Here is a 19,290-nt window from a genome sequence, read left to right as displayed (position 1 = left end):
CAATATAGCTGAGCAAATATAGCTTGAGTTTTAGCTAAGGCTAGGTGTGCCTTGCTCAGCAGGTAGCATTCACTTGACACTTAAATAAAAAATGGCAATACAAACATTAAAAAGCCAACTTAGTACAATAATAACACTATAAAAAATAAATAAATAATCATATAAAAATGAATCAAGCTTTAGATTGTTCTGCATGTTATTCCAAGTTGTAGGTGCAACTTGGAATACCAGCTTGCCAACACCTGCAGAGTAATCCAGTCATTTTAACGTGTTCTATGAGCATTAAAAGACAGCAATGAAGTAATGTAGGCAGTACAAAACTAAAAAGGTCCTTGTGACTATTGCTAATTCTATTATCCTCAATTTTGTGAGGAAAAGTTAAGGCTTTTATTATTATCTTTCACTTGAGTTCAAAATGTTACAGTTACGGTTTGATAAATATGGACCCAGGTACCTGAAGCATGACTCCTCCACCAGTGCAGCTCAGTGTTTCAGCACAGCACTGTTTACACTGTTTACTGTTTACAGTCAGAACTAATAGCAAGCAACACTGTGGAATATATAGTGGATGTGGGACACACATTCAGAGACCCGAAAGAGGTTTGAGGTTTCAAAAGGAGCCAAATATTGCCCTTTCAAACCGTCAATAAAAAGGAGGTCTTTTTTCCAGCTCTTTGTCACGAGGTTAATTGAAGTGCATCAGATTCTTTCAAACCTCTTCTGTGTGTCTTTCAGAGGACTTCTCTGATAATGATGAAATGTTTTCCAAGGAGATCACCAAGTGGAGCTCTAACGACCTGATGGACAAGATAGAAACAATAGAGGTGGATGAAGCACAAGGTAGGACCGTGTCGGTGTCAAAGAACTTAAAAAACTTAAAAAGCAAAAAAACCAAACATGTCCTTTAACAATGGCGTTTAACCTCTTTCTGCAGTGCTTTCTGGTGTGTAGATGCCAGCATCCACAGTTTGTTTACATGTTGCTCATTAACCAAAACTAAAGTTTGTATGAAGGAAATGCAACTTCTCAGAAATATTGTTAATTTTTATAAGAATGTCTGCAACTGGCAGGTATTTTAATTGTTGATTAATCTGTTGTTTATTGTCTTGATTAATCGATCAGTTGTGCATGAAATGTCAGAAACCAATGAAAAACGTTGATCAGTGTGTTTCCCAAAGCCCCAGAGAATGTCCTTAAATGTCTTGTTTTGTTCACAACCCAAATATATTAATTTTAATGTCACAGAGGAAGAAAGAAACCTGAATCAGAGAACCTGACAAACTACTCTAATCGATTATCAAAATAGTCAGTGATTAATTTAATAGTTATAACTAATTGATTATTCGTTACAGCTCTACTTACAAGTTACAAATAAATAAATTTATAAGCTTATAGGTACAGCAGATTTTTTGTAATTAATGTAAAAATATTAATTTCCAAGTAACAGTCCTCAATTTAATGTCCAACTTCAGCAAAAGGACAATAACTATACTTAAAGTGTCAAAAGTTAAAGTCCTTGTTATGCAGAAATATGGCTCTTAGGACAGATGTGTTACTATATATTATATTTCTGAGTCATGAAATCATGATGCATTAAGGTTTACCTTCTTTCTTCGTGTGTATAACACTCAATATTAACAACTTCTAAGTTACAAATAAAAAGTTTATAGGTGCTAGTTATTCAGCACTTCACTGTATCAACACGAAATTTGTGGAAACAGCGTGGGAACTAGGAAAAAACGGTTCAATAATTGAAATATCAGTAGGTTCACTTTAATATAAACCCCCCAAAAAGTGCAAATATTTTAATAATTTTTCAAGAAAAATGTGTATACAATTAGCTATATTTACATGGAGGTAAATGCACTGAAATAACGAAAGCATATACATTTAATGGTAGAAGTGTATTCTTAAATTTAAGCCATTAACCATAGTTTTGTATGTTTATATGACAAGTTTTTACTCATTAAATTCAGGAATGTAAAGTCAGGTAGAAATAGCTGCTGTAGAAAGTGGTTAAATAGAACATCCCATCTTGCATGGCATTCAATGAAACATACAGACCTGATCAAAATCTTAAGACCAGTTGAAAAATAGCTAGAATTTACCTTTGCACATTTGGATCTTAATGAGGTTTTAAGTAGAGCTACAATATGCAAAAGCAAGAAGGGGGAGTGAGACAAAAAGCAATTTGAAAAAGTAATTTATTGAAAACAAGTAAACTGAAATAGGCTGTTTATTAGCTGATCAAAAGTTTAAGACCACAGGCTATAAAAGCCCAAATCTGCTCAAAATTCTCATTTTCTGTCAGGCATTCACACGGTCATTCCCTCCTGATGGCTAAAGCTAAGAAGCTTTCTCTTCTTGAACGTGGTCGGATTGTCGAGCTGCATAAGCAAGGCCTCTCGCAGCATGTCATTGCTGCTGAGGTTGGACGCAGTACGACAGTCATTCTAAATTTTTTGAAAGATCCTGAGCATTATGGAACAAAAAAGTCAAGTGGTAGACCCAAAAAAATTACACCTGCGCTGAGCCGGAGGATCCGATTGGCTGTCCGTCAAGACACAGGGCGGTCCTCGACCCAAATTAAGGCCCTTACTGGTGCCGACTGCAGCACAATAACCATCAGACGGCATCTACGGGACAAGGGTTTCAAAAACAAAAAACGAATTCAAAGACCTTGTCTCCTACAACGCCACAAAACTGCCCGTTGAGACTTTGCCAGGGAGCATCAAACATGGGACATTGAAAGGTGGAAAAAAGTTTTATTCTCTGATGAGAAAAAATTTAACCTTGATGGTCCAGATGGCTTCCAACATTACTGGCATGACAAGGAGATCCCACCTGAGATGTTTTCTACCCGGCACAGTGGAGGGGGGTCCATCATGATCTGGGTTGCTTTTTCATTCAGTGGAACACAGGAGCTTCAGGTGGTGCAGGTCGTCAAACGGTGGCTGGTTACGTGCAGATGTTGCAGCAGGCATCCCTCATGACTGAGGGCCCTCGTCTGTGTGGTAACAGCTGGGTTTTTCATCAGGACAAAGCTGCAGTTCACAATGCTCGCTTGACCAAGGACTTCTTCAGGGAGAATAACATCACTCTTTTGGACCATCCCGCATGTTCCCCTGATTTAAATCCCATAGAGAACATTAGGGGATGGATGGCAAGGGAAGTTTATAGAAATGGCCATCAGTTCCAGACAGTTGATGCCCTTCGTGAAGCCATCTTCACCACTTGGAGCAATGTTCCCACCAGCCTCCTGGAAACACTCGCATCAAGCATGCCCAAATGAATTTTTGAAATGATTAACAAGAACGGTGGAGCTACTCATTACTGAGTCCAACTGAGAAAATTTTTTGTTCTGGTTTGGAGAGTTTTTTGTAATTTTTTGAGCGATGGTCTTAAACTTTTGATCAGCTGATAAACAGCCTATTTCAGTTTACTTGTTGTTTTCAATAAATTACTTTTTCAAAGTGCTTTTTGTCTCACTCCCCCTTCTTGTTTTTGCATATTGTAGCTCTACTTAAAACCTCATTAAGATCCAAATGTGCAAAAGGTAAATTCTAGCTATTTTTCAACTGGTCTTAAGATTTTGATCAGGTCTGTGTAACCACAGGACTTAGATTTGCAATTTAGTTTGTCCTTTCTTTCCTTTAAATGTCATTACCTAACTGGATCAATTATGTTTCCACAGAAACTTTGTATCAAGAGTTGGGCGGAGAGTGTTCCGTCATGAGCAATGAGGAGACGCAGATGGAGGTACCGTTTGTTCAATGTTTTCTAATTTCATTCCTGTCTCTCTTACACTAACATCCTTAATTAAATAGCTTGTAGATAATACTCCTCCTCCAAAATTAGCTTTGTCACCGTGGCAGTGAAGTGAAATTAGGATCCAGTCACCACTGCAGCTGTCAGCTGAGCTTTATTTCTCCTGAGGCAGAAGATTAAGCTTCTTTATCTTCATGTTTAATGCTGTGTCCCCGAAAAGGAAAGAACTTGAGTTCAGGGTTTCTAGAAGAATAAATGTAAGTGTAGCTGGCAGAGCATGAAAGGCTACGTGGTAGTGCTCAGTTATTCAAACAGAAGAGTGGGGGTGGAAGCACATTTACTTTACTTGGTTATTTCCAATTCATGTTACATTACAGAAGGAGATATTATACTTTTTTCTTATTTTATAGATGAAGAGTTTGCATTTCAGACATGTGAATTCAGATAGTATGATGAATTATTATAAATAAGACCACCTAACAGCATAAACTAGTACAGCTACCAAGATTACTTGATTTGTTTCAATTGTGTGGTTTTCACTTCTTACATGTGAGAATTGTTATTGTTCTAAAATAAGATTAGAGCTACTAAAATCTGACAAGCTAGCCATTATTAGCAGAACATTATCTATTTTTTCTCTATATCATCTGTTGTTATATTAAATTATGTGCAATAACAAACTGAATACCCAAAAGGTCACCTTATCAAGTTTGTTTTGATTTAGTATTTGTTTTATTTTGCTGCAAATTTGAAAACCTGTTTTCAGAGAAATATTTTCATGGCCTAATATTTTTAATACAGTAAAAAAGAAGTCAGACAGAGGTTTTTACCAAATATGCAGCCTTTGTATTTTGGCTTCGTAGGGCAGTTCTGTCTAAAATCTGCTACACACTGCTTTATTTCATTGATTGCCTCCTAATATACAGGATTTTGGCAGCAGATAATACAAAATAAAGACAAGGACACATTAAAGAGGCATTCCAGTAATTTAGAATTACACTTCTATAAAGATGCTATTAACCTCTTGTGTCTTCTTTTCTTTCACCTGCAGGACTGTTCGTCTCAACAGTGTCTCCAGCCATCCAAAATCCACGTCCTCATTCTGGTCCTGCATGGAGGAAACATCCTGGACACTGGCTCTGGTACAGTAACATCCTGATCCTGTAACATTATTATGAAAATCATGCTCCACACACTCCAGACGATGCAGCCGTTATTTTTATTGTAAATTAGCGCAAAGTGAAAACAGCTCAAAACCCCAAACAATTTAATTAAAAATGACATAACAATGAGGACAGGCAAATGTTGACATTTTAGAGACTGCACAAAAATTTCAAAAAGCACACTGAAAAGCAGAGGTGAAAACCAAACTGTAGTGACTAATTAGGGTTAGACTTAACTGAAGCTTATTTAGCCACATGCTCCCTGAAATTTGAAACTTTGACTCTTCAACCCCTTAAGAAATGAATTTGCTAAATCATACTGTTAGAAATAGTAACAGCAGATAAAGTAGCACAGCTAAACGCCAAGTAGCCTAGCCTAATATAGTAGCATTAATGACAAAAAAGAAGAAACAAGGACACATTTAGTTTGTTGATCCATTGCTTCCCTAGTGGTTTTTGACAATGATGAATAATTAGGCTTTTAAAAGGGAGCACAGTCTTAATATATGTGTGCGTGTACACTACCAGTCAAAAGTTTGGACACACTTTCGCATTCAAATGAATGATAAAGTGTGTCCAGACTGTGTGTGTGTATATATATATATATATATATATATATATATATATATATATATATACACACACACACACGTACACACACATGTACACACATACTCACCGGCCACTTTATTAGGTACACTTGTTCAATTGCTTGTTGACATAAATAGCTAATCTATTTGCTATTTGTAAACATGGCCGCAACTCAATGCATTTAGGTATGTAGACGTGGTCAAGACAACTTGTTGAAGTTAAGTGACTTTCAACGTGGCATAGTTGTTGGTGCCAGACGGGCTGGTCTGAGTATTTCAGAAACTATTGATCTACTGGGATTTTCACACACAATCATCTCTAGGGTTTACAGAGAATGGTCTGAAAAAGAGAAAAGATCCAGGTAACAGTAGTTGTGTGGATGACAAAGCCTCGCTGATGTGAGAGATCAGAGGAGAATGGGCAGGCTGGTTGGAGATGATAGAAAGGCAACAGTAACTCAAATGACCACTTGTTATAACCAAGGAATGCAAAATGTCATCTCTGAACACACAACACGTCCAGCCTTGAAGAAGATGGACTACAGCAGCAGAAGACCACACCGGGTGCCACTCCTGTCAGCTAAGAACAGGAAACTGAGACTATAATTCACACAGGCTCACCAAAATGGGATAATAGAAGATTGGAAAAACATTGCCTGGTCTGACGAGTCTCCATTTCAGCTGCAATATTCAGATGGTCAGAATTTGGTGTAAACAACATGAAAGCATGGATTTATCCTGCCTTGTATCAACGGTTCAGGCTGCTGGTGTAATGGTGTGAAGGATATTTTCTGGGCACACTTTGGGCCCCTCAGTACCAATTAAGCATCATTTAATGAGTATTGCTTAAACTCCACAGCCTACCTGAGTATTGTTGCTAACCATGTCCATCCCTTTATGACCACGGTGGACCATCTTCTGATGGCTACTTCCAGCAGGATAATGCACCATGTCACAAAGCTCAAATCATCTCAAACTGGTTTCTTGAACATGATGAGTTCACTGTACTCCAGTGGCATCCAGTCACCAGATCTCAATCCAATAGAGCGCCTTAGGGATGTGGTGTAACAGGAGATTGGCATCATGGATGTGCAGCCGACAAATCTGCAGCAGCTGCGTGATGGTATCATGTCAATATGGACCAAAATCTCTGAGGAATATTTCCAACACCTTGCTTTACCTAATAAAGTGGCCAGTGAGTTTATATATATGTATATCTGTGTGTATGTATAAAAGATATGTAACCCTGTTCATATTTGTCTGCAGGTGAACAGAACAACAAGCAGGGAGATGTAAACACGCTGAGTGGGTCTTTTGAGACTGTGATGAGGGTCCATTATCCTACAGCACTTGGCCGCATCGCCATCCGGATGGTGCCCTGTCCTGCTGTGTGTGTCGACGCATTCTCACTAGTGTCCAAGTGAGCGAGCTGAATTTTAATAACCTGCTGTAATACATGCACAGCCTGCTGCTCAGACATAAAACACACTCTTTCTTTTTGTCCTCTAGTCTTAGTCCCTACAGCTACGATGAAAGCTGTCTGTCCAGCAGTCAGGACCACATCCCACTGGCAGCTCTGCCTCTTTTGGCCACCTCTGCTCCACAGTACCAAGACGCCGTAGCGACCGTCATCTTACGAGCCAATCAGGTGTACAGTGACTTCATCAGGTCTTTAGAAGGTGCCTCTTTTAGTGGCCAGGTCAGTGTGGACCCTGAAGGAGGGGTGAAGGAGGTATTTGTGAGTCAGTGCCTGGTGTTGCATGTACGAATGAAACAGATTTCTGTGTATGTAAATCCATGTTTTGCGATGCAGGTGTGCGTTATTGGGGACTGTGTTGGTGGTATCCTTGGATTTGATGCTCTGTGCAGCAGCGCAGTGACAGTGTCAGAAAGCCAAAACAGTAGCAGACGGGGCAGCACCATCAGCGTCCAGGTATCATCCTCAACTCGTCAACCATCAACTACTAGTCATGCTTGTAGGTCTGTGTGTCTATACTGAGACACCACAATGCACTGAACTGAATAACAATGGCAGTAATGTGAAATACACACAACTTCTCCTCACTAGCCTACATGGTCAGAAGAATCCACTCTAGGATTAATCGACTCAACAGCCCTGCCAGACTTAAGAATCATAATAAATTAAGGCTCTAAAATGTAAAATGAAAATGAACAATTTAACGTTTAACGTTTGTCTCAGCAATTTTATGTGGTGTGTTAATATTAATTGCAGAGCAGTGCAACAGTATAGCTCCTAGTTTGTTTTTCACTGATTTAAAAGTTTATTTGTCGTATAAATGTAGTGAAATGCAATGCAGGGCTAAAACAAAGGGACAGATAACTATGCACACTCACACCTGCAATTCAGAATCAGCAAGTACCCACCTTGCATGTCTGTTGACTGTGGGGAAAAAAACAGAGCTCTAGAGAGAACATGCAAACTCCACACAGAAAGGCCACAGCCGACCACCAATCTCAGATCCAAAACCCTTTTATGGTGACAAAACAGTGCAAACCAGTGCACCACTGTGACGCCCTTCTGGAGAAAATATCTGTATTTCATCCAATGGGTCTCACAAGTATCAGAGGAACACCAGAGTTGTAAGAACTAATCCTCTTAGTTTGGGAGTGTATTGCATTTGCCAAGGATCCAACATTTTCAGAGGTGTTATCTATCTATCATGACTTACTATCTCATAATTGCAGTATAGTAGAGATATTGTACAATAGCCGAATGGGACTGGAATGCAATGTTTCAGGCCTTAAACAAAAAAAGGAGTTCATGTTGAACTTTCCTAAGTGAATTTTGAAAAAAAAAAAAAAAAAATCACTCAACACTTTTTGCACATTTTTCACCCCGTACAGCTCTGTAATGTATCAAAATAAGTATTTAAATCCAGACTCGAGTTTGAACTCTTTATTTTCATCAATGTGCAAGTCCTTCTTTGTCGCACTCTAACTTTAACCATGACTTCTGTACCAGACAAGGAGACAAAGGACATTCTTTTCAGCCACAGCTGAATACTTAAGAGCTAAAGTTTAGAACGTTACTGAGAATCCTCAGATTTTTAATATTTCTTCAGTATCAGCGTTATACACTGATAATTGTCAGTATGAATTGTTAAGAGTTTAATGGCACCACTACTCTTACTGATAGCGCTTGTCATCCAGTACTTAAACAGGATTCTTATCTGTTCTTTTTGTTATTAAAAAAAAAACATGAAACATATTTAGAACAGAAATAACACTGCATGTGGTCTTTTTTAAATTTTTAATTGAATGTAAGATTCTTGTCTTTGACAGTATATTTACTCAGCAGTATTGATAGTTTTACTCAAGGAAACAGTACCCTAACCCTTCAGCCACTGCCAACACCAACATTCATTTAGGGAAAAGGAAAAAATAAATCAAGATTTGGTCTGCAGACACCTAAATCACTAAATCCCCTCTGCTCCTAGCACTCTGAAACTGAAAATTAATTTCTGAACAACAGTTCAGATGATGCTCTGATAAGTTCAGACTGATTTTATAAATGTACCAATAGCACAGTATGCTGAACTGGAGACTCCTTGGAACGTGATGGACAAATGAGAAATACCCGAGAGACATACAATGAGAGAGGATATAGAGGACAAAGCACAAACTGTGAGGAAGAGATGATGCAAAGTTAGTAACTTGCAATCTTAGCAAATCTAAGCTGAAAAATGAGACTCACTGTGTACGTGGCAAGATTATATTTGTAAAAGTTTACATCTGCTCCCTTTTAGCAAAATATTTTATACTTATAATAAAATTCAAGCTCATGTTCGTTTAATTAAATCAGGTTGCACCATCACCTTAGTCCTCTCGAGTATAGAGATGATTGATAACCACCTGAACTTGTTCTCATAATTACAAGATTAGGTTTCCAGGTTTTTTCTTTTGTGTAATACGCTTCTGTATCTGAGGACTGCAAATTTCTGTGCAATATTTCATTCTCAGCCAAAGGGATGGACCGACCAGTCCCCAGGTGGGCATTGCTATCCATTGAGCAGTGCTGCATCAAACACCTAAGGGATAACAGATGCAAAAACATACAAATCAAAAATAAAAACAAATTAAGTAAGTAGCAAGAGTCTACACACCAGGAATGAAGGCACGTCTGTAGATCCCCATATCTTATTGTCCCCTTTGTTCCTCCTCAAATCCTGTCCTCAACTCTTCCTCTCGCGTCTTCGTCCCTTCCAGACATGTGAGGCAAAGAAGAGACATGAGGCGAGGGGAGCTGAGGCAACGGACATCTAACAAAATAAGACATCATCACCTCCGAGTCATCCTTTTAAAGAAACTTCAATAAAATACGACAGTTTTTAACTGTAATTTTTAGGACATTTGGATGTTTACAGATTTTCCCTGTTTTGTTAACTTGCAATAACAGTAACTAGTAAAATCAAAGAAAAAGAAGCTTTCGTTTACTTAGAACAGTGCTACTGGCATTTCCAAGACATTTTAACCTCACACTTGAACCCTGACAATTTTCTACAATTTCATTTAGCAGATGCTTTTATCCAAAGCGACGTACATCTGAGAGTAGATACAACACAAGCAAGGATCTAGTCAGGAGAAAACAAGCTGGATAAGTGCCATAAAACAAGTTCAAGAGTCATAATAGGACTGTGTTCTCTTTTCCCACAGGACACAGACCTCCTTTCTCCGGGTATCATCATAAACAGCGTTTCTCCTTCCTCGCCGTCGCTCGAAGGAAGTCGCCATCTCAGCCGTAGCAACATCGACATCCCACGCTGCTCGGGGCCCGACGACCCTAAGAAACTGCTTCCACGCAAACGCAGCGACTCCTCCACGTACGAGCTGGACACCATCAAACACCACCAGGCCTTTTTGTCCAGGTAAGACACATAAATGGATGCCAACACCTGTAACTCTTGAAAAATGTCAACTTATATATGATATTATTTTCTGTTTCTGAGCAGTCTTCACTCCAGCGTTCTCCATGGGGAGCCCGGGTCTCGGCGCTCCAGCAACAGCACCATGTTGGAGGGGGGCTCTTTAGGAAAGTTCGACTTTGAGGTGACTGACTTCTTCTTGTTTGGCTCTCCACTGGGGCTGGTGCTTGCACTGAGGAAGACTGTGGTGCCCTCCTTAGATGGTGAGGATCATTTTCCTTTCTTTTTGTGCACCTCCAATTGATTTTGTTTCTCATAAGTTGAAGCCAGATGTGTTTATTAGTAGTGTATAGTTTTTATTCTTTGGGAAGCATGTCTCCAGATGCTGGGAAGCAGGCGTCAGGGGTTGGAGGTCACGTTTTTGATCTCAGAGACTGACGTGATCGACAAGCTCACACAGGCACAAATCTGTCTGCACTGTGTGTCCTTTGGGGTTTGGAGGAAAGAGGCTGTTGACCTGCAGCTATTGGGTTAACATCTGGACTGATTTCCGATTAGATGTTGTATCCTGTAGCTGTTCGCAGAATCTTTTTCTTTCTCTTTTCTTTTTTTTTGTTTTCTCAGACATTCATTTCTTGTCTCTGTGTCGGTTTAATCCTCCTCACCAAAGTCATTCAGTAACCCTCTGACGTCTAAGCAGTTTCTGGGCATGTTTTGCTCCTGTAATATTTTCTCCAACTGTATGCTCATTTGTCACTGTAATATAAAGTCTATGGATACAACAGAATCATGGATGGGAGAGACAACTCAAAAATGTCTGTTGTGAGAAAAGACAAAAACTGACATGAAATTTATGAGATTTTATTTTGCCAAAGTTTAAAAGAAAAAAAATGGAATCAACATGTACAATACTGCAAAAAATGTGTAACTTTACTTACTCTAGATATTTTAGGAGAAACACTTTTACAGACTATGCTTTTTAACACTGCTTTGTACATCCACTCTAGAAAGATGTACAAAGCAGTATGTCCAATATACTGAATGCATCTTTCAATAACTTGCTTCTCTGCTGCACTTATTTTACTAGCCATGTATGTTTTATTTTCCCCTTATTCTCTAGATTTCATACTTTGCTCCTCTCTGCTCTGTGTAAACACAGCCTGTAGTTCAGCTGAAAAGCTTCTGAATTCTTGTTGCGTTACACTTGGTTGTAGCTGAGTCACTAGTGACTACTCAGTAGCATAAGGGATTGCAGGTTTTTTTTGTTTACTACAGAGTCAGGTTTGAGAAAACTATATTTCTGAATTAACAGCGCATCACTTCCCACAGTTGCCTCACCTTTTTAAATTTTTTTTTTTAACTCTCATTGTGTTTCTGTCCTCTCACCAGTGTCGGCTCTGCATCCAGCCTGTCAGCAGGTTTACAACCTATTTCATCCAGCTGACCCCTCAGCTTCCCGCCTCGAGCCTCTCCTGGACAAAAGGTTCCACCTGCTGCCTCCCTTTAGCATCCCCCGCTATCAGCGTTTTCCTCTGGGGGATGGACACTCGGCTCTCTTGGGTGAGTCAGACATCATGAGACACTTCACTGCAGGGTTTCCGTTCTACATGCGACTGAGCATTTGTATCTGTCATCTGTTTCTGGCTTTTTAGTGGAGACGGTGCAGAGTAATCCTCAGCTTATGATGGAATCTAGTGGTGTAGCGCTCCACCGCTGCCCAGAAAGTATCAGTGAGACGTCCATCCCTGTGCCCGTCCTCAACTGGCAGACCTCGCAACTCCACACGGAGAGTATGTGTTGGTCCTGTTATTCTTTTTCCATAGTCAGACTTCAACCCAATGGAAGCACTTCACATAAAAAAAATAATTATAGTTATAACCAGCAGCACTGTGTATATCTGTACCCCCATCACGCTGGTTTGCATTACTGAATTTCATCAGGGAATTACGTGATTCGTTTGTGCACCATCAGAAGGTTGAAAATATGATGATTCTTTCTGTTTTTACAGTTTCTGTCTCTGATAAATGGTCTCATTTTGACAATTCTGTTGAAAATAATGTGCCTCTCAAACTTGCTGGTGGTTTAGTCATCATTGTTAAGATTGCAGTGAAAAAGATGGCTCTAACTTCTGGCTTCTGTCTCCACAGCGGATGTTCTTCACTCACATATATTTGTTGATGGCCAGTACCCATCGTCCACCTCCCCAGGGGTCCCACACCTCCGTTGCAACCGCAGGGCAAGTGAGGCCAGCATAGCCAGCCAGGTGTCGGGTTTAGCCGACTCTTACACCGCCTCCAACATAGCCACAAGTAAGCTGTCCTACAATCTCCTGTCTCTGACACACGTTTTGGCCTAGAAGCTGACACTTTATAAGTTGACATTCTCATTTCCTGCCTCCAAACATGCTCTCAGCAAACAAATGTGAAGTGAGCCACACTAAAAGGCCCAGTCTGCTTTCCCAGCTGGCTCTACCCTACAATAAGTTTGCCTCTCGGAGCCCATCTTTTCGAGCCCGCCAGACAATCCGTCGGGTGTTTCCGAGACCCAGCGGTGTGGAGTCTGAGCAGAGCTCTGAAGTTAGCTCTGACATGACCTCTGAAATGACCTCTGACCTCACCGATGTCACATCTGACATCACAAGCATCAGCTCAGCGCCCCCGTCGCCCGGGGTGCTGAAGAATATAGAGCAAGGTACCCTGGGAGCTGTAGTGAGATGGCATGAGGACAGGATGCTAGGATCTTTCCTCATTCCCTGTGCTCTTTCCTTCCTCCTTTGGCCTCCTCCTTTGTCACATAGTTCTCCTCAGTTGTCCCACATCCAAAACTACATATGAGATCCATAACTCTTCATGTGCGACTTCTCCTACACTTCCTGCTGGTGTCCTTTATTTTACTCACGTGATTCCCAACCAGAATTTCTTGTTTCTAAGAGGGTGCTTTTGCTGTTACGAGTATGTGGGAAACTAAAGGAATAATTAACTCAACAAACAAAAACATATCTACACATCTGTGTTAAGGAAGAAAAGCAGCCGAATAAGATTAAAGTTGTTGTGATGCAAACGTTTAATAAATTCACAATAACCAGTAAACTGGCCTAACGCTGCCAGCAACGACTAATCCTCTGTTTTTTATGCTATTGACTATTTTTTATTAATGAGTCAATTATTATAAATGATCATTTTCCCTCCAAATAAGCAAAGTTACCATTTTATTTAAGTTCACTCTATATTGATGAACTGTATCTTATTGTATAACACATAAAATCTGGATTTTAGTGGTTCAGAGTAGCAGCTGTAAAGTGACCGCTGGTTACCATGTAGCCTTAATAAGCTGAATTTAAATCACTATTCATACTCGTTCTGTTGCCTGGCAACAGAAAATATCTAAATGAGAACAGCTTTATTGGTAATTCAGCTGTTTTAAGATACAGTATATGTGAGTACAGAGAAAGGAGAGAAGTAAACAGATGCAGAGTCCCTCCACGCTGAATAGCACCGAAAATTAACTGCTGCCTTTACTAACCCTAACCAACTGACATCATGACATAGCAGAGAAACGTGTTGTTATGAACTAAATTTTATTTTAAATGTAGCAATTAAAAACATTGATGTTGAAGCATTGTTGATTGATTTTGATGCCACCAATCAGGCAGCTCTAAACTGCTCTACCCAAGTCAGGCATTGCAATTTAAGGGACATGAAAAATATGTGAACAGGTACCTAGAAGGAATGGAAAACTGCTGAAATATATTGGGAAAAGTAATGAATAAACTGTTCTTTCATTTAAAAACAATGGACTAGCAAAAGTAATGGCTAAACAATTAGAATACTCTTGCAGTAAGTAATATATCATGCATAACATTTTTAAACATCAAATGGCCAAACCAACCTACACAATTCAGTTGTATGAAAAATCCAATACCAAAACCAATAATCACAGTCATAACCTAGACTGCAAGATATAAATTATATCCAATTTGCCCAAAACAATATACTGGACAGGGTTATCATAAGAACACTTTTTGAACAGACAGTGGTGTTGTTGAGGGCGTACTTGAGTCTATCAGGTCGGGATTGTGAAGTACGTCAGTCAAAAAAGGTTATGAAACACTACGTTACAAGACTACCAAAAAATAAAACATTTGACCAGCTTCACTTAGAGTCTGAGCAGGTGTTTTTTTAATGAGTGTGCATTTCACACCTTAGTACAATTAATCACTGCCTCTTTATATTCATAGTTAGTTGTCTAGAGCCTCCTAGTCAAATCCTTACTGTAATATAGACTTATGATGCTGACTTCTTCTCTTTATGTGTAAAATGAACACAAATATAAATCAGCGTACTGGATGCAGTGACTGTCTTATTTTCCCTCACTGCTCTAGTTGCCTCTCGTTGGTGGGGCAGTAAGAGGATGGACTACGCTCTATATTGCCCTGATGCCCTGACAGCATTTCCAACAGTGGCTCTGCCTCATCTCTTCCACGCCTCTTACTGGGAGTCCACAGACGTCGTCTCATTCCTGCTCAGACAGGTTATCTTGCTATTGATTTCTTTTCAGTAGCAAAGCGTAATAGTAAACGTAATTACGCATTTGATATATAAAGTTGTTAGGCTGTGCAAATACAGTTTAAAACTTGATTGCAGTTATCTGTGCTCTAGCTCCAGATTAGCTGATGATGCTGAGACTCGCAGATGCTGTAACATCATTTTCTGCTGCAGGTAATGAGACACGAGAACTCCAGTATTTTGGAGCTGGACGGTAAAGAAGTGTCTGAATTTACTCCGTCCAAACCTCGAGAGAAGTGGCTTCGCAAGAGGACCCATGTTAAAATTCGGGTAAAATGTCTTTCTGTTTGAAGTGCATTTCCACCAGACTGAACTTTGGATTGAGAGGAGCGACAAAACTTCTAAACTTAGATGTAATGTAGTCTTTTTTAAATCGGCATTTACAGTATTTCCATTTCAGCACATTTGTCAGCTGCTGAACTGATCCAAGGATGTAGTTTTAGTTTCAGGTATTGACGGGTAGCAAAGATATATTAACACTTTCCAGCACTGCAAACCTGAGGTTTCTGTAAAAACACTTTTGCTTTTGGCTAATGCACATTTCACATTTATCATGACCTTTCATAAATTCTCTTCAGATTAGCTTGACAGTTACATAGCAACACGATGACTGTTATATACTGTCTATTACTGATAAGAGAGAAATTTTTAAAATGATGGAGACAAAGAGATTTATCATGTTTCTAAGTTCTTCAACATATCTCTGATTCAAAGTTGGAACAGCAATTTCAGCCAACCCCTTTAGTTTGCTGCTTTACTATTACTGATGGCTGAGTTGGATTTGTGTCTTGACACGTGCAGATAAAGATGATTAGAAGTGGATCCAGTTCTTCCCAATGACTATTTATTGCTTGAATGAATGTACACATAAGTTGAAAAATAAAATGACAAAGCTTTAAACTAAAGAGTCTTTTTAGACTTTTTAGACTACATGCAGCTGCATGGTCAAAAAACTTTTTCCTTCCTCAGCCACACCCAGATGCTGTGGCAGCTGGTCTTGAAGCCTTCACCTTAGGCTCCACCTACAGCTTCCTCAAGGGCACACCTGCACACACACTCTCTCTCCCATTTCTCCAATTCACATAAACATACTAATAAAAAGAAAGAAATCAACACAAATCACAGTTTGGCTGCTACAAAAGTTGTTTTATGATTTATCAGAGCAGAGTATAGAATTTGAAGCTCTTTGTTGAGAAGTGAAAAGGATTTCTTGTTCTCAGAATGTGACAGCTAATCACCGCGTGAATGATGCCGTGTTCACGGAGGACGGAGCACAGACAGTGATGGGACGCTTCATGTATGGCCCGCTGGACATGGTGACCCTCACTGGAGAGAAGGTAAAGGACAGCTGTAAGGAACCACAAAACATTTTTGTTTTCTCCAAGTTGTCTATCTGGGCAGACACATACAACTGTACATCTGTACTGTTTCTCATTGTAACTTTAAGAGAAGTATTTTTCTTTCTGTTACAAGATATTCCCCCTCTAAAATTGATTGATTTGTCATGTTCCCTCTGGTTTGTCAACTTTGACAATAGTTTGTTAGCTTTGACAACAATTTGTTCTGCTTATTTAAAATTATTTTTGTACCTTTATCATTGTAAAGAGGCCTGCTTTCCTTTGTTTCTGACTTGGTATTAGGTGTGAGGCACTTGGACTATGGCAACTCCCACCTTTGGATCTATTATCCATCCAAAACAAACAAAAACCTTTCAACCTGTTTGCACAATAAAAAGCTGTGAAGTAAGCAGTGTGCTCCAGGCCCCGCTTTTTTGTGCTGTGACAGTTTGCTGTCCTCAAGCTGTGAAACACCTGTTTCAGCTGCATTTTGCTGGAAGATGTGTACAGAACCTTATTTCTATTATAGTGTAATAATCTTTTTTTCCCTTCTTCCTGCAGATCGACATCCACATCATGACCCAGCCTCCCTCTGGAGAGTGGGTGTACTTTAACACTGAGCTCACTAACAACAGTGGACGTATCTCTTATGTAATCCCTGAGAGCAGAAGGCTGGGTATCGGGGTGTATCCTGTCAAAATGGTGGTCAGGTATATAGACTTTTTTACAACTGAAAAAAGTACATATTTAAGTCTTCTATCATAAATATCTTTCTTTTACATCTTCAACTCCTCTTGCAGGGGTGACCATACATTTGCAGACAGCTATCTCACCATTGTACCCAGAGGAACCGAATTTGTTGTATTCAGTATTGACGGGTCGTTTGCTGCCAGTGTGTCTATAATGGGGAGCGATCCAAAGGTTCGAGCTGGAGCTGTGGATGTGGTGAGGTGAGGAGATTACCACCACATTCTTTATGCCTTCTCTGCAATTATATACAGTGGGTATATTACAAAATATTCACCCCCTTTGGAAATTTTTCTCTGTCATTGCTTTTCAACATTGAATCATGGTTAAGGATAATTTTTTTATTATAGGCAGACTTACACACGTTCCTTTTATTTCTTATTGATGGATTTTATTGTACTCCAATTGTACTGTATTCAGTGACTTGGAATTTTTTTTATATATATCTCCTGACTTATACTTTTTAATAACGTCTTCATAGGGAGATGCTTGAACTGTTCTTTTGTCTTCATGGTGTAGTAATAATTAGGACTACTGATTCACCAGTGACTGGACCTTCCAGATACACGTGCCTTTATGTTACAATTACTTATGACACATTCACTACATTCAGCTGATCTCCATTTCAGTAATGAGTGATGTCTAGCAACAATTGGCCACACCTGTGTCGAATTTGACAGCTCACTTTAAACGGGGTTATTACTATGATTCAGTGTTGAAAAGCATAAAAGGGGGGAATGTCAAAGGGGAGTGAATACATACACATAGAGGTTATCTAGATATATGAAAGTTTGGACGCTTTCTCATTCAAAGATTTTTTATTTTTATATTTTTTATTTTACACAACTTATCTCAAATCATCTCAGCTAGGTTTAGGTGGGTGGTAGTGGGGGCCACGTCACGTGTTGCAGCACTGCATCACTCTGCTTCTTGGTCAACCAGCCTGCACAAAGCCTGGAGGTGTTTGGGCTCATTGTCCAGCTGAACAACTGCTGATGGTCCCTCTCAGTGTGTGTCTCTGCTGGATGTTGTGGTAGTAATACTGATTATTGGAGGTTTCATTTGATACAACGAGCCTTTTTTTTCTTTTACCCTCTGCTATCCCTACCCAGATCCCTACATGTTTTTTTCTTTTTTTTCCTGAAGAAAGGCGCCGCGCAGCACTGCGCAGCAGCTGGAGCTGTCATTGGCAGGGCAGCTCAATGTAATTTCATTGTATATGAAAGTGTGCAATGACAAATAAAGCTATCTATCTATCTATCTATCTATCTATCTATCTATCTATCTATCTATCTATCTATCTATCTATCTATCTATCTATCTATCTATCTATCTATCTATCTATCTATCTATCTATCTATCTATCTATCTATTAAGTGTTGCTCATCACACCTCCCCCTCTAGGCTTCACAGTGGGAACCACACATGCAAAAACAATCTGTCGTTTTCCTTGCATCTCCCAGAGGCGTTGGCTGAAACCAAAAATGTCCCATATTGTGCCAAAATCCAGGTTTCCTTTGATCTGATGTCCATTCCTTGTGTTTCTGGGTCTGCTCATAGTTTTTTGCCTTTCTTGTGGTCATTTTATGTTTTTATTCCGGAGCTTAAATAAAGCAGCTGATGCCACTCAGCTCATCTAACTGTGACTCTGCTTTGCCTCTGAACACTTTGCTCATTTCGTTCATTACGGTCTGCAGGTACTGGCAGGACTTGGGTTACCTCATAGTCTATGTAACGGGTCGTCCTGACATGCAGAAGCAGCGTGTCGTGGCGTGGCTCTCTCAGCATAACTTTCCTCATGGTGTTGTCTCCTTCTGTGACGGATTGGTTCATGACCCGCTTCGACACAAGGCCAACTTTCTCAAATCCCTCATCAGTGAGGTAAGAGAGGCCGGTGTGAGTCTGCAACAGGTTCTTTTTCAGTTGGCGAAAAAGAATCTGACCTTTCTCTCTTTTACCAGGCTCACATGAGGATCTTTGCAGCTTATGGCTCTACCAAGGACATCTCGGTGTACACATCCATCGGCCTGCCTCCCTCTCATATCTACATAGTGGGAAGGCCCACAAAGAAGATGCAGCACCAGTGTCAGGTATGAAATATATCTGGATATTAGAGCCTTCATACTGCAGTACAACCCATCAGTAAGTTACAGCACATTAGTGTTTGTGCAGTCTATTGATGATTAATCAATTATTTGTCAACTATTCAATCAATTACTAGCTATTTTGACAATTAG

The 19,290-nt window shown here is 39.7% G+C and overlaps 1 protein-coding gene across 3 annotated transcripts in view; it reads left to right on the top strand.

Annotated features, from left to right (window-relative positions):
• The window catches only part of LOC111565803 (membrane-associated phosphatidylinositol transfer protein 2), a 189,019-nt gene that overhangs the window by 155,362 nt on the left and 14,367 nt on the right, over positions 1 to 19,290 (top strand). The window contains exons 9-27 of one of the 3 annotated variants that reach the window (XM_055019434.1): positions 736 to 840; positions 3,695 to 3,759; positions 4,820 to 4,910; positions 6,788 to 6,941; positions 7,031 to 7,253; positions 7,335 to 7,454; positions 10,196 to 10,407; positions 10,492 to 10,667; positions 11,794 to 11,964; positions 12,057 to 12,194; positions 12,552 to 12,713; positions 12,817 to 13,095; positions 14,786 to 14,934; positions 15,123 to 15,239; positions 16,190 to 16,306; positions 16,868 to 17,016; positions 17,107 to 17,256; positions 18,751 to 18,934; positions 19,015 to 19,143. In XM_055019434.1, coding sequence (XP_054875409.1) covers positions 736 to 840; positions 3,695 to 3,759; positions 4,820 to 4,910; positions 6,788 to 6,941; positions 7,031 to 7,253; positions 7,335 to 7,454; positions 10,196 to 10,407; positions 10,492 to 10,667; positions 11,794 to 11,964; positions 12,057 to 12,194; positions 12,552 to 12,713; positions 12,817 to 13,095; positions 14,786 to 14,934; positions 15,123 to 15,239; positions 16,190 to 16,306; positions 16,868 to 17,016; positions 17,107 to 17,256; positions 18,751 to 18,934; positions 19,015 to 19,143 — 2,891 coding nt within the window. The remainder of the gene's footprint in view (positions 1 to 735; positions 841 to 3,694; positions 3,760 to 4,819; positions 4,911 to 6,787; positions 6,942 to 7,030; positions 7,254 to 7,334; positions 7,455 to 10,195; positions 10,408 to 10,491; positions 10,668 to 11,793; positions 11,965 to 12,056; positions 12,195 to 12,551; positions 12,714 to 12,816; positions 13,096 to 14,785; positions 14,935 to 15,122; positions 15,240 to 16,189; positions 16,307 to 16,867; positions 17,017 to 17,106; positions 17,257 to 18,750; positions 18,935 to 19,014; positions 19,144 to 19,290) is intronic. The other 2 variants (XM_035946332.2, XM_023266050.3) reach the window with 2 other exon arrangements.

This window comes from Amphiprion ocellaris, chromosome 17 (assembly GCF_022539595.1).
Source record: "Amphiprion ocellaris isolate individual 3 ecotype Okinawa chromosome 17, ASM2253959v1, whole genome shotgun sequence".
NCBI classification, from domain to species: domain Eukaryota; kingdom Metazoa; phylum Chordata; class Actinopteri; family Pomacentridae; genus Amphiprion; species Amphiprion ocellaris.
Note: the sequence above shows the minus strand (reverse complement) of the source record. Positions and strands in the feature narration are given on the sequence as shown.